Source organism: Electrophorus electricus, chromosome 8, assembly GCF_013358815.1.
Source record: "Electrophorus electricus isolate fEleEle1 chromosome 8, fEleEle1.pri, whole genome shotgun sequence".
Classification (NCBI taxonomy): domain Eukaryota; kingdom Metazoa; phylum Chordata; class Actinopteri; order Gymnotiformes; family Gymnotidae; genus Electrophorus; species Electrophorus electricus.
Window position 1 is genome coordinate 7411740 of NC_049542.1, and position 14307 is coordinate 7426046.

Genomic DNA, 14307 nt, shown 5'->3' on the forward strand with positions numbered 1-14307 from the left:
GATGGACGCCCTATCGATAGCACGCAGGGCTTGCTAAAGGTCTGGGCTTAGATCCACTTAAAGAGTTGTAAAAGTTGTCACGCACAACAGCAATGTGTTTGGGTTCTCACAAGCAGCAATGCACATTCATCACTAATGCATGGTAGTGGGCAGAGCTCCAAATCAACAATATATGGGTGAATTTCATATTAGTTTGTGTGTGTGTCTGAACACAATGACGTGTTGAATGCAGATTTCTAATTTTCACTCCATCTGTCTCTCTCGTTCTCTCTCTCTCTCTCTTCCCAACTCTGTCTCTCCTTTTCTCTCCGTAATGTAGCTGGAGTCTGCAGGCAGAGTCCTACAAATTAAGGATGCCAGGTTAGAAGATGCTGGGAAATATACATGTGTGGCCACCAACGCTGCCGGCGAGACTCAGCAGCACATTCGCCTCAGTGTGCATGGTAAGAGATGTTATAAAGCAGTTATAAAGTCTCATAAAGTGTTATAAAGCATACATAACTCCTGAACTCCTGTAGCTAGAACAAGGTGATAGCAACCCCAAAATCTTTGGTTCGATTGCCAGGCAGTACATGTGCTGTTATACTGATACATCACTCTGTGGATGAGTGTGCGTGAGAGAAAGTTCCTCACGTGATGGTTGGCGTAGGTATGTGTGTGGGGGGAGGTGTGTGTAGGATGAGTGTGTGAGAGAAAGCTCCTCACGTGATGGTTGGTGTAGGTGTGTGTGTGGGGGGAGGTGTGTGTAGGATGAGTGTGTGAGAAAAAGCTCCTCACGTGATGGTTGGTGTAGGTATGTGTCTGGGGGGAGGTGTGTGTAGGATGAGTGTGTGAGAAAAAGCTCCTCACGTGATGGTTGGCGTAGGTATGTGTGTGGGGGGAGGTGTGTGTAGGATGAGTGTGTGAGAAAAAGCTCCTCACGTGATGGTTAGTGTAGGAATGTTTGTGGGGGGAGGTGTGTGTAGGATGAGTGTGTGAGAAAAAGCTCCTCACGTGATGGTTGGCGTAGGTATGTGTGTGGGGGGAGGTGTGTGTAGGATGAGTGTGTGAGAAAAAGCTCCTCACGTGATGGTTGGCGTAGGTGTGTGTGTGGGGGGAGGTGTGTGTAGGATGAGTGTGTGAGAGAGAAAGCTCCTCAGGTGATGGTTGGTGTAGGTATGTGTGTGGGGGTAGGTGTATGTAGGATGAGTGTGTGTGAGAAAAGGCTCTGCACGTGATGCTTGGTATAGGTGTATGGGGGGGGTGTGTAGGATGAGTGTGTGTGAGAGAAAGCTCCTCACGTGATGGTTGGCGTAGGTGTGTGTGTGGGGGGAGGTGTGTGTAGGATGAGTGTGTGAGAAAAAGCTCCTCACGTGATGGTTGGTGTAGGTGTGTGTGTGGGGGGAGGTGTGTGTAGGATGAGTGTGTGAGAAAAAGCTCCTCACGTGATGGTTGGCGTAGGTGTGTGTGTGGGGGGAGGTGTGTGTAGGATGAGTGTGTGTGAGAAAAAGCTCCTCACGTGATGGTTGGCGTAGGTGTGTGTGTGGGGGGAGGTGTGTGTAGGATGAGTGTGTGAGAAAAAGCTCACGTGATGGTTGGCGTAGGTGTGTGTGTGGGGGGAGGTGTGTGTAGGATGAGTGTGTGAGAAAAAGCTCCTCACGTGATGGTTGGCGTAGGTGTGCCTGTAGCATGGCACTCCAGTTCTAGAAGGTTGTTGATGATCACAGCAGCATCTGTGCTCTCATCCGCCCCATATACAGAGGGTGGCACTGAACACACACACACACACACACACACACACACACACATACACACACACACACACACACACACACACACACACACACACACACACACACACACACACACACGCATGCACGCACGCGCACACACACACACACACACACGAAACATGAAACTGTAGAACCAGCACACACACACGCACACACACACACACACGCACACACACACACGCACACACACGCACGCGCGCGCACGCACGCACACACGCACACACACACACACGCACACGCACGCACGCACACACACACACACACACACGCACGCACGCGCACACACACACACACACACGAAACATGAAACTGTAGAACCAGCACACACCACATTGCCATGCTCTGAAGTATTTTTCCCATATGTTTCTCATGCTTAAAATGATCTACATAACTCTGACACAGCCAGCACAAGGTCATTGTTTCTGTTTCACAGAGCCTCCCAGCATTCAATTTGCTGGAGAGACTGTCAATCAAACCATCCTGGTGGGATATCAAATCCAGTTGGAGTGTAAAGCGACAGGAAGTCCCATACCCGGTAAATAGCGTCAGTTTATACAAGACATGATTGTTGCTTTGGCTATAGATGTGTAAATGTCTTGGTGACGATGGTGGTGTTTTTTGCGTTTTGCAGCTCTAACCTGGTATAAAGATGGTCGACCCCTGACCAGCGCGGCAGGGGTTAGGATCCTGAACCGGGGGCAGGTGCTTGAGATTGACCGTGCACAGGTGTCTGACGCCGGCACCTACAAGTGTGTGGCAGTCAGCATCGCCGGCAAAGCGGAACTTACACACGGCCTGCAGGTGTATGGTGAGCGTCTGGGTCCACGTGTCTGTGCATGTGCACATGGACGAGAGGACTCTAGACATGGTCTCCCTAACGTGTTAAGATGGGCCTGCTCATATATTCTCACTGCTTGTGCTACGTTTGTTTTTTACTTTGGACTCTCTCTGACTCTCTCTCTCTGACTCTCTCTCTCTGACTCTCTCTCTCTGACTCTCTCAGTTCCTCCCTCCATCTCCAGTAAAGGTGGTGTGGTGACGGTGGTGGTAAATGACCCATTGCGTCTGGATTGCGAGGCCTCAGGTCTGCCTGTCCCCAGCCTCACCTGGCTGAAAGAGGGAAGCCCTGTGTCCAGCTCCTCCAACGGCGTCAAGGTAATGACCTTCAAGCTCCAGCACCTCCACCGCTTGGCCCTTCACTGCTCTACCTGTTGCAACCAGGTGTGCTGGAGCAGCATAGTCACCAAAATCTCCAATCGTTCTCCTGGTTATTCCCTGTGGGTCTTGGGGTGTGTGTGTTTGTGCAGGTGACTGTGGGTGGCAGGGTTCTGTCATTCGACAGCGCCCAGGTGAGCGACACAGGCCGCTACACCTGCGTCGCAGTCAACGCGGGTGGAGAGCAGCAGAGAGAATATGACCTGCGCGTCTACGGTAAGCACACCCATGCCTGACGCACACTACCCCAGAGGGACATTCTTCCCCCGCCCACGTCCTGTGCCTCATCATTCTAATCTCATTTCTAATGTGTTCTCAGCAGTAATAAATAAACAGAAAACAGACCATGCACATGTTCAGCATTAAAATGAGCTTGGTTTTATGCACTTTGAGTTGAAATGTGATCACCGCTTCCTAATTAGATGACAGCATAACAGAACTTTCTGCCCATAAACATTCAACATGCAATGCCTTGTAGGGAGATTTCAAAAATTTTGACTTTCATCTTAAATGTTTGCACTAAAGAGATTAAGTCTTTGAGAATAAGTGCTTCCAGTCTTGGTAGGGCGAAACCACATGCCTGGAGGTAGTGCGTTTTTCTGAAGTCACAGCCCGGAGGCCAAAGTAATCTCCCAAGAAAATAACATGGCTTTCATTTTCATTTTGATGAAAGCTTATAACTGAAAGTCATAATGTGAATAAGCATGTGTCTATATATTTTTCTTATGAATTGCTGCCTGATGCCACATTGAGTTCACTTTCAGAGAATAGGGTTAGTACAGAATTTCTGATAACAACATTTGTAGCACTGTTGATATGATTACATTCAGACTGCGTATGGTGTATAGCAACAAGCATTTCTATTGTTCTTGAGGTTGAATGAGAACAAGTAGTGAAAAAGCAGTAGTAGCAGTAACAAATACAAAGTGAGCTATAGGACCAACAGCAGAAGTACAACAATGGATAGTAGACAGCAGCACACATCAAAGAGGACAAGCACTAAGTCCAGGGCAGCTGTTTTCATGATGCACTCATATGTGTGTATGCGTGTTTTCGTTCTTTCTTTTGCATTCCAGTGCCTCCCAACATCATGGGCGAGGAGGTGAACATGACTGTCCTGATTGGTCGCTCTGTGGTGCTGCGCTGCCAGAGCGACGCCATCCCCCCGCCCACTCTTAGCTGGCACAAAGACGGACGACTGCTGTACAGGAGGCCGGGCCTGATCGTGTCGGCAGACAGCAGCGTCCTGCAGGTGCGGTTCACCTCCAGAGATCCAGCCTCTCTTGAGCTTTCTTCTGCCCTGCACACACCTCTGTGCTGTTCACTGCCAGATTTGCAGAGACCAGAGAACTGCGCCGTTTAGTGTTTTCCTGGCTCCGGCACATGGCATGATTCTGAAGAGTTGTTTCTACTGATGAAACCAGTGACATCTCTAAATTTTGCAACCATGGGGCCCTTCAGGGGTGTTTGAAGATGTTATGTTGGGTCATTAAACCTGCAAAATGTCTGGACCCACCAGTGGGACCCACCTACTTCATATTTTCCTCCCTCACCATATAATACCCTTCATAGTGGGTGATGAAGTTATTGAATAATTCACAACTGTTATTAAATAATAAGCCTTAAGACTAATAAGGTTAATAAAAACTAGGAATTAACAATTCAACATATTTGCAAATATTTACTAGTAGACTGTCTACTATTACTTGGTACACTAATAGCTTTGGTATTGGTTGTATTTGCCAATCTCAGAAAGATTGCCAATGTCTAAGATATAAGATGTAAGACCCATTTATCAAAATTAGCCACTGCATTTGTTTTGGCTATTTTTGAGTCTGCAGATTACAAATGCCCAGCTACAGGACACAGGCAGGTATACGTGTGAAGCGACCAATGTTGCAGGCAAGACCGAGAAGAGCTACAATCTGAACGTGTGGGGTGAGTGTGGCTCTCGCGTGTCTGATGGAAGCACACATTCACACACTGATGTTTGAATGTCAGTATAGGGACACTCTTATTGCATTACAGTTCACTGAGGTCTGGTGAGTTGAGGTGCACTGAACAATGGGAGATGATGTCAGTGACATTACATAATACAGTAAAAACCTTGGGTGGGAATGACATGATTATTCAAACAGCAAACACCCTTGAGTGTCTGTATGTGTGTGTCTCTGTGTGTGTGTGTGTGTGTGTGTGTGTGTGTGTGTGTGAGAGAGGGAACATAAACTGGTCAGAGGATGTGCAATGCTCACTCTCCATCCGTCTCTCTCTCTCTCTCTCTCTCTCTTTCTCTCTCTCTCTCTCTCTCTCTCTCTCTCTCTCTCTCTCTCTCGCTCTCTTTCTCTCTCTCAGTGTCCCCAAGCATCCGTGCCTCTGAGGAGGTGTCCATTCTTACAGTGACTGAAGGTGGTCTCATCACTCTGGTCTGTGAATCCAGTGGCATACCACCCCCCAGCCTCACCTGGAGGAAAAATGGTATTATCCTCTTCTTCATCATTGTCATTAGCAGCAGCATCACCATCATCATCTTACAGTTTTCTTCTTCTTGTGTCATATATCTTGATACAATCATGTGTGTGCATGCATGCGTGTGTGTGTGTGTGTTCAAGTTCAAGTTCAAGTTTGGTTTATTCGTCACATACATAGTCATACACAGTATAACGTGCAGTGAAATGGTGGCGAGTGCTCTGTCCAAACTGAGGAAGAGAAACAGGGGTGCATAGAGAAAAATATATATATGCAGATAAATATATATATTCTATATATTCTATGTATGTACAAAAGGGACACTGTGTGTGTGTGTGTGTGTGTGTGTGTGTGTGTGTGTGTGTGTGTGTGTGTGAGCAGGCTCAGAGCTGAAGGCCGACTCTCGTGTGCGTGTGCTGTCTGGTGGTCGTCAGATGCAGATCTCCAGTGCACAGCGTGCCGATACAGCCTCCTATACCTGCAAGGCAACCAGCGCCACTGGCAGCGCTGTCAAGGAGTACAGCCTGCAAGTATACGGTACTGTATACTGTAATGAAGGACAAAGGACTATGATTCTAAGTACAGCCCATCGTACACACTGTTGTTGTTAATCCCTAAAATAGGAAGAGGGAATGACGTAAAATATTCCCCCTCCTTTCCCTGCTTTAGTACGTCCCACCATCAGCTCGACGGGGATCCTGAGAGAAGACGTGACAGTGGTGTGGGGAGGAGACGTCAGCCTGCAGTGCGAGGCAGATGGCGTGCCCAGGCCTGCCATTACCTGGCTGAAGGACGGCAGGCCACTGGGTACCGGCGTCGGTGCTCAGGTCCTTGATGAGGGCAGGCTTCTACACATCCGGGATGCCCAGGTGGCCGACACTGGCCGATACACCTGCATTGCTGTCAATGTGGCTGGCCAGGCCGACATCAGGCACGATGTGACCGTGCACGGTATGAGCGTGCGCACTACTTTTGCAGTTGAGGAAGGAATGTTACTCTTTGTCTGAAGATTATATGCAGTTTGACCCAGTTAGAAGAAGAATACTGCAGACCAGTGATAAGATATATGCATATAATAGTCCAGGGCCATTACATACAGCATTATTAATGAGTGTTTATATAGTAAGAGTATATGTTTGTTTCATGTGTATGATGTGTGTGTGTGATATGTGTGTGTGTGAGTGTGTGTGTGTGTGTGTGTGTGTGTGTGTATGTGTGTGTGTGTGTGTGTGTGTGTGTGTGATATGTGTGTGTGTGTGTGTGTGTGTATGTGTGTGTGTGTGTGTGTGTGTGTGTGTGTGTGTGTGTGTGTGTGTGTGTGTGTATGTGTGTGTGTGTGTGTGTGTGTGTGTGTAGTTCCGGCGAGCATCAACATGCAGGTCCAGGGGTCTCAGAACGTGAGCGTAGTGGTGAGGAACCCAGTGGCCCTCACCTGCGAGGCCTCCGGCATCCCCCTGCCTGTCATCACCTGGCTCAAAGACGGACAGCCAATCAGCGCATCCAGCTCTGTCCGGGTCATCTCAGGTATTAACTGCCTCCTTTCGCAACCCACTCTACTCATGCTGTGATTGGTCTATCTCATCTGCACTTTGTGGCATGTGGCCAATAGCCTGTAGGTGTAACAGGATTGTTATGGTGGGAGGCCAAGCTCAACAACACAAAAGAGACAACGGAAAAGACAAGCACCGAGCCAGAGGGTCTCGTGTTTGAAACAAGTAAAAAAAATCATCAGGTGGGATTGTGGGATTGATCACATGGACTCAGGTGGGAGTATGCTTGGTGTGTTTGTTGCTGCCGCTTCTCGCCAGATCTTATACTTTTTGCTGCTATGTTTTTCTTTCATGGATCATAATTTGATTAGATTTTTTTTTGGTTTATGTTCTGTGTGGGTGTATCTTGACCTTACCTGCCTTCCTGCTGTGAGCTCTCTCCCTACTAACCTTCACTTTGGCTGTTTCTTTATTGGGTGAGTTTTTAACCGCTCTTTGAAGTTGTCGGCTGCCTGCAAATTGGATATGTTTGGTTGCAATGTGTCTCTTTGCTGTTCTTGGGCTTGTTCTTGATTGGTATAGCAGGATGGCTAACGTAGCATGGTGAACAGGTCCGAATCGCACTGGCCATGGCTTTTTCTACTGATGCGGACTGGTTCTCTGTCAATAAAGATCTGCCATGATCTTTTCTGGTTGTATGTAGCATCCTTTTTCTATTTTTTGCCTGGGAGTGTTTGGGGCTGGCCTACCTGCCTGGCACTACTGGGCTATGCTGCTCCAATACACGCCATTACAACTCTGCAGCTTCTGTCCCCCCATCGCTTGGACTCTTCCACCTAATGCTATGCCAGTCACTTGGCACTGCTCGCCACCCCCATTATATTCACTGCTCCTATAGACCTCTGTTCTCTACTTTCTGGAGAAATGGATGACGCCAGTGAAGCTCCCCCCTCCCCCACCTCCTGCTCCTGAAGAATTAACTTTGATGATGTTTGCTGTCTCCCAGCCCCCTGGGGAAAACTCTACATCTAATAAACTTAACTTTGCATTGCTAAACTGCCACTCCCTCACGGATAAAGCCTCCATATGCCACGATCTCAAATGTGCAAAACAAATTTGACTTATTCTTTCTTACTGAGACTTGGCAGCAACCTGAGCACTACATCTCAATTTGCTAACACCCAATAGCCATAATTATTTGGCTAAGCCCAGAAGCCAGGGAAAAGGTGGTGGTCTGGCTGCTGTCTATAAAAACACTCTTAATGTCTCTGCCTGTACCTTTCATGAGGTCTCCTCATTTGAATATTTGGTGTTGAAGCTAACTGTTTCCTTACCAGTACTGTTTTTGTTAATCTACCGACCACCCAGTACATCTTCAGACTTTCTGTCAGAATTCAGTGAGCTTCTCACTCTGGCCAGTGCAATGTGTTCAACGATGGTTGTGCTAGGGGACTTTAATATGCATGTTGACACTGATTGTTCATTTTCAGTTGAATTCCTATCTGTGCACATGGTCTTACTTTCCACTATTGCGCGGATGACACTCAGATCTTTATTAACACCAAAGCTAACGCTATCCTACCACCTCCTAATTTATTCTCCTGTATCCAAGATCTCAAGCAGCGGATGAGCATAAACTTCTTAAAACTCAGTTCTGGCCCAAATATCAAAATTCTCCAATCTTAAAATAAATCTGGACAGTATCTTGATCAGTTGCTCATCCACGGTTAGGAACCTTGACGTACTCTTTGACTCCTCTCTCTCTTTTGAACCTCACATCAAGTCTGTGGTCAAAAATGCCTTTTTTCACCTCCGTAATATCGACTACTGTAACTCTCTCCTCATCGGCATCCCTAACAAAACCAACTTCAATATGTCCAAAACTCAGCTTCAAGAATCCTCCTTCATATAAGGAAATCACTCTACATCACTCCTAGTCTACATAAGCTACACTGGCTCCCTGTCCCTGAATGCATTCAGTTCAAAAGCCTCCTCCTTACATTCAAAGCTCTGCACGATCTTGCATCTCCCTGTCTAGCTCAACTCTGACACCCTTACTGCCCCACCCGTACACTAATGCAGTTCTCCTCTCCATCCCCAAGTTTAGACGGGTGTCTGTAAGAGGCAGATCCTTTAGTGTCATGGCCCCAAACTATGGGACACTTTACCTCAATCTCTCTATCTCTGCTCCACACTCTCCTCCTTCAAATCTCAACTTAAAACATACCTCTTCTCCCAACACTTTTCATAACCTCTTTTCTTGTCCGTATTTGTTAATTATTGTGTTATTTCTATCAATTTGTGTCAATTTCATTTTTCTTTTCACCGTCATTGTAAAGCAACCTTGTGTCTGTGAAAGCACTATATAAAATTAACTTATTATTATTATTATTATTATATCAGTCGGGTCCTCCAAAGCAAACACGAGCAACTGGTGGATCAGCTGTGGACGCCGGAGGTGCATCCATCACTTGGTGTTGCACTGATCCAGACCTCATAAACCACACCAGAGGCAGAGGTCAGCTCTGCAAGCATGTGCTGTAACTGAAACCCCTCTGAACACAGAGCGTGACTTGTGCTCCCTGGTCACCCATGCGGTCAGCAGCCTACGCTATGTATTTACTCCCCTACGTTTATTACATAATCAGGGTGTGTCCCAGTGGGCTCCCCCAGGAGTGGAGGCATGCTTAAGCTGAAGGCTACTGTGATACAAACCACATTTACTAACCATATTAATGGCACACCACCAAGGTTAATGTAGGCACACTTTGTGTGTGTGTGTGTGTGTGTGTGTGTGTGTGTGTGTGTGTGTGTGTGTGTGTGTGTGTGTGTTTGTGTGTGTACAGGTATCTCTTTGAAGCTGTTAGGTTTTCATTTTGAAACACCATGTGAATGAAAATGAGAGTGAGTCATGTGGGTGGGTTGAGCTGCTTGTTTAAACAGCTGTGTGGTCAAGCTCAGCAGTTTCACACAAAACAATGGGGACATTTACCAAAGCACAATGATGACCTGGATTCAGGTTCAGGTTAGCGATCCCTCCTGCTGAGCCTGTTCCCAGGTAACTTTAAGGCTTCTGTTACATTTAACAGTGCATCCAAAGCCAGGATTTCTTTCACTCCTATGAAATGAAAAGCTGTGCACAGAAAAAGCAGTGTCATCTCACACTGCATTAGTTATTCTCACTGGCAAAAAATGTAAAAAGTGATTTCATTCCCAGGCTACATTTCCGGTAGAGTTTAGTAGGATTCACTGTGAGCCTATCATTGCACTGTACTGGCTTGCCATGTTGTGGATAGACAGAAGAAGTAACCAATCACACCTGTTTTACTTTTGGATTTTGTAGGTGGGCGGAGCCTGCGTTTGATGCATGCTGCAGTGGAGGACGCTGGGAGGTACACCTGTATAGTGTCTAATTCTGCCGGAGAAGACAGGAAGAACTTTGACTTGGATGTACTGGGTAACATTACAAATTGTGGGCCATTTTAACTGTGGGCCAATTTAATGTACTGTTTGACTGAGACACTCATTCACAATTAGCCTGTAAAATGTCTGACAGCTTGCAACAGCATCTACTTCGGCGTATTCTTTTTTTGTCTGTTATCCTTTTGCAAGCTCTGTTAGAGTTCAGGTCAGACATCCGTTTGGACATCAAATGTTGCAGCTTGCTTTTTGCTGTATGCCGTAAGAGCTGCTCTGTTTTCCTTAGTTCCCCCCAGCATTGTGAATGGAGGTGGGGTTCAGGATATAAGAGTGAAGGAGGGACAGAATATCACACTGACCTGTGAGGTCACTGGTACGTCATCTTTATTCAGTACCCACACACACACACACACACACACACACACACACACACACACACACACACACACACACACACACACACAGATGCACACACACTTACATACACATGCTCCCACACAGTTGCCAATTGCACCCATATTCATATTCTTCCTAACTAAAGTTCAATTTCATATTAGATCCATTCCACACTGACCTCTGACCTTTGGTGTTTCTTAGGCAACCCAGTGCCAGAGATCACGTGGCTGAAGGATGGTCAGCCAGTGGCAGATGAGGCACAGCTGCAGGTGATGTCCCACGGGCGCTTCCTGCACGTCAGCTCTGCTCAGGTGGCTGACATGGGCAGGTACAGCTGCCTGGCATCCAGCGGTGCTGGAGACGGGAGTGCACACTTCAACCTCATCGTCCTCAGTATGTGCCTCTTTAGTTTGTGATCTGGTCTCGTATTGTCTGTTGTGTAGTGTCTCCCTTTTCAATGTATGTTAGGCCATATCATGCCTGCACTGAGATTTTAATTTATACAATTTGAAGTAGATACATTACAGATACATTCAGTATATTCAGTATTATCACCCACATTGAAAAAAAGGTTTGGGGGGGAAATATGCCCTGACTTATGGATTGATGCCTTTTGAAGCTCTGTGGTGCTCCAGCAAAGCGGTAGCATTTCCACCACTATCAACAGAACCAGATTGCTATACCGACCAAACTCATTTAGCACAGTTCACTTGTGTCTTGTGCATGAGGCTCTTGAACGTTTGAGAGTGTGCTAACCCGTGCTGTTGTGCCCCAGTTTCCCCCAGCATTGCGGGCACGGGGCCCGATGGCTCCTCGTCCGAGGAGGTTACAGTAACCCTGAACAGTCCCACGTCTCTGGTCTGCGAGGCACAGTCTTATCCCCCTGCTATCATCACCTGGCTCAAAGACGGCACGCCTTTCCTGTCTAGCCGCAACGTCCGAGTGCTGCCAGGTGACCCGCCCCACCTTTGCTCTCCACTCCATTTCTGCTGCCGTGTGTCGTTGCATATCGTCAGCCAATCTGTATCAATACATCTAACAACGATGGCAGCAATAGCATCATCATCGTCATCATCATCATCATCACTGATAACAGCAATAAGTACAAATTAGGATTACTAATAACAATACTAAATACTAATCACATTACCTGTAACTGCCTGTGGCAGGAGGTCGAACACTCCAGATTCTGAACGCACAGGAGGAGGATGCTGGGAGATACACGTGTGTGGCCACAAACGAGGCTGGAGAGACCCTGAAGAACTACGAGGTCAAAGTTTATAGTGAGTGTGAGAGTTATGGCTGCACCGTTCTGAACATGCGGCCGCCTTGATGGTGGTATGGCTTACATTTTGTGTGTGTGTGTGTGTGTTTTACCTCCACATAGTTCCTCCTATTATCAGTAAGGATAGTTTTCCTGGAGAAGGATTTACCCCGAGGGAGATCAAAATCAAAGTCAACAACACCCTGACGCTGGAGTGTGAGGCACAGGCCATCCCAACCCCCACGCTACACTGGTACAAAGATGGCCAGGTCAGTCTCACACACACACACACACACACACACACACACACACACACACAGATAAACACAAACAAACACACACACACAGATAAACACAAACAAACACACACACACACACAGATAAACACAAACAAACACACACACACAGATAAACACAAACAAACACACACACACGCACACACCACACACACCCAGATAAACACAAACAAGCGCACACACACACACACACGCACGCACAGACACGCACACACTTGTGTTGTGTTGTCCTGATCTGATTACTGACACCTTCGCTCACCGTGTTTGTAGCTCCTGAAGGCAGATGGCCGTGTTACAGTAACAGCCAACGGCCGCATAGTTCAGATAAAGCAGGCTCAGGTGTCAGACACGGGCCGTTACACCTGCATCGCCACCAATATAGCTGGGGAGGATGAGAAAGACTTTGATGTAAATATACAAGGTGAGCAGGGTCTCCACAAGCCACAGTCTTTACTTTTTATCATCCATATAAAACTCAGACAGCACTTTTGATGTGTTAATGTGAAATACATGAAATTTAAAACAAAATTTAATCTGGAATTTAAAAAAAAAAAATGAAAGGCCACATTTTAAAGGTTGCTGTTGTTTAGCATATTAGATAATTAAATCTCAAACAAACTTGAGTTTATTACCTTCATTAAAAATACTGTGCTAATTGAGTCTGGTATAGGCTTAATTATGCACCAGCAGTAATGCTTGTGTATGGCTCCCTCTAGTAGCTGATTCTTTTAAATCAGATTCAATATCTTAATTTCAGCCTCAATATCTTATATTAAAAAAAATATTAAAAATCCATATTTTGTGTCCTTTTAATCTGGATGTCTGACATACCAGTAGGTATTGGGTATGATAAAATGGCTTCTCTCTCTCAGTTCCTCCTAGTTTCCGGGGAAATGGGGACTCCAGTGCAGGCCCCGGCTCCACAGGGGAAGTGAAGCAAGTGGTTCTGAATAACCCGATCTCCCTGTACTGTGAGACCAATGCCATGCCCCCACCCACTCTCACTTGGTACAAAGACAGGCAGCCGATCATTTCTACCGACAGAGTGCTCATCTTACCTGGCAAGTGTGCTTGGCCCAGTTTGTGTGCGCTCTGCGAAAACGCTACTTGCTTCTTACCATGTATCTTATCACTTTCAAATCTACAGCATAATTTGATGTGTTCATGATAAAATTGAATTTGTCTTTAAGTGTAGGCCTATGAGACTTTGAGCAGGTGTGTTCTGGGTCCTCTGCAGGTGGTAGAGTACTTCAGATCCCCCGAGCCCAGGCAGAGGATTCTGGGAGGTACACTTGCATGGCCATCAATGAGGCTGGAGAAGACTCAATCCAGTATGATGTTAAAGTATTGTGTAAGTACATTCCCAAAAGTAGGAAAAGTAGAATAAGAGCTTAAGGTTTGTTGCCTAGCAACATTCATTTACAGAATAAATAAATATTTGTGTGTGTGTGTGCCTGCGTGCATGCGTGCAGTGCCCCCAACTATCCGTGGAGCTGACAGAGACACCCCCGACGAAGTGACAGTGCTGGTGAATAACAACGCCCTGCTAGAGTGCCATGCGGATGGAAGCCCTGCTCCGAATATCAGCTGGCTCAAAGACAGCCAGCCTCTGCACCCAAACGGGACGCACACTCTTCTCTCCAGTGGCAGGACACTGCAGGTGAGAGAAGCACATGAAAACATCTTTACCCTAGGCTTGTTCACGAGTTGAATTGCTGAATTATGTGAGTTTGGGGGCTCAGTGGTTGCTCAAATGGAAAAATATGATGTGAAATGTAACAGAGTGCAATTTACTGCAGTTTAAGACTACACTTGTGCCTATTGAAAATAGATTCTGTTGAATATGGATGCTTTCAAATCATTAATCTACACTGAGATCCTTTACAAACTGGGGAGACCCTCAAACTATATGATATGGGATGCACTGTGGAATCTGAAGGTTAGTACATGGAAGGGTGTATCAGTATGTGTATGACTGTGTTTTCTGT

The 14307-nt window shown here is 46.5% G+C and overlaps 1 protein-coding gene across 3 annotated transcripts in view; it reads left to right on the top strand.

Annotated features, from left to right (window-relative positions):
• Positions 1-14307, top strand: part of hmcn1 (hemicentin 1) — a 92947-nt gene that overhangs the window by 52955 nt on the left and 25685 nt on the right. For all 3 annotated transcript variants that reach the window (XM_035528917.1, XM_035528919.1, XM_035528918.1), the window contains exons 35-56: positions 1-39; positions 320-443; positions 2206-2307; positions 2404-2580; positions 2776-2927; positions 3080-3203; positions 4064-4239; positions 4829-4925; positions 5340-5462; positions 5835-5990; positions 6123-6404; positions 6810-6977; positions 10287-10400; positions 10650-10736; positions 10961-11152; positions 11535-11711; positions 11929-12042; positions 12147-12292; positions 12590-12740; positions 13192-13380; positions 13557-13670; positions 13792-13979. The exon at positions 1-39 is cut by the window's left edge and continues 116 nt beyond it. In XM_035528917.1, coding sequence (XP_035384810.1) covers positions 1-39; positions 320-443; positions 2206-2307; positions 2404-2580; positions 2776-2927; positions 3080-3203; positions 4064-4239; positions 4829-4925; positions 5340-5462; positions 5835-5990; positions 6123-6404; positions 6810-6977; positions 10287-10400; positions 10650-10736; positions 10961-11152; positions 11535-11711; positions 11929-12042; positions 12147-12292; positions 12590-12740; positions 13192-13380; positions 13557-13670; positions 13792-13979 — 3192 coding nt within the window. The remainder of the gene's footprint in view (positions 40-319; positions 444-2205; positions 2308-2403; positions 2581-2775; positions 2928-3079; positions 3204-4063; positions 4240-4828; positions 4926-5339; positions 5463-5834; positions 5991-6122; positions 6405-6809; positions 6978-10286; positions 10401-10649; positions 10737-10960; positions 11153-11534; positions 11712-11928; positions 12043-12146; positions 12293-12589; positions 12741-13191; positions 13381-13556; positions 13671-13791; positions 13980-14307) is intronic.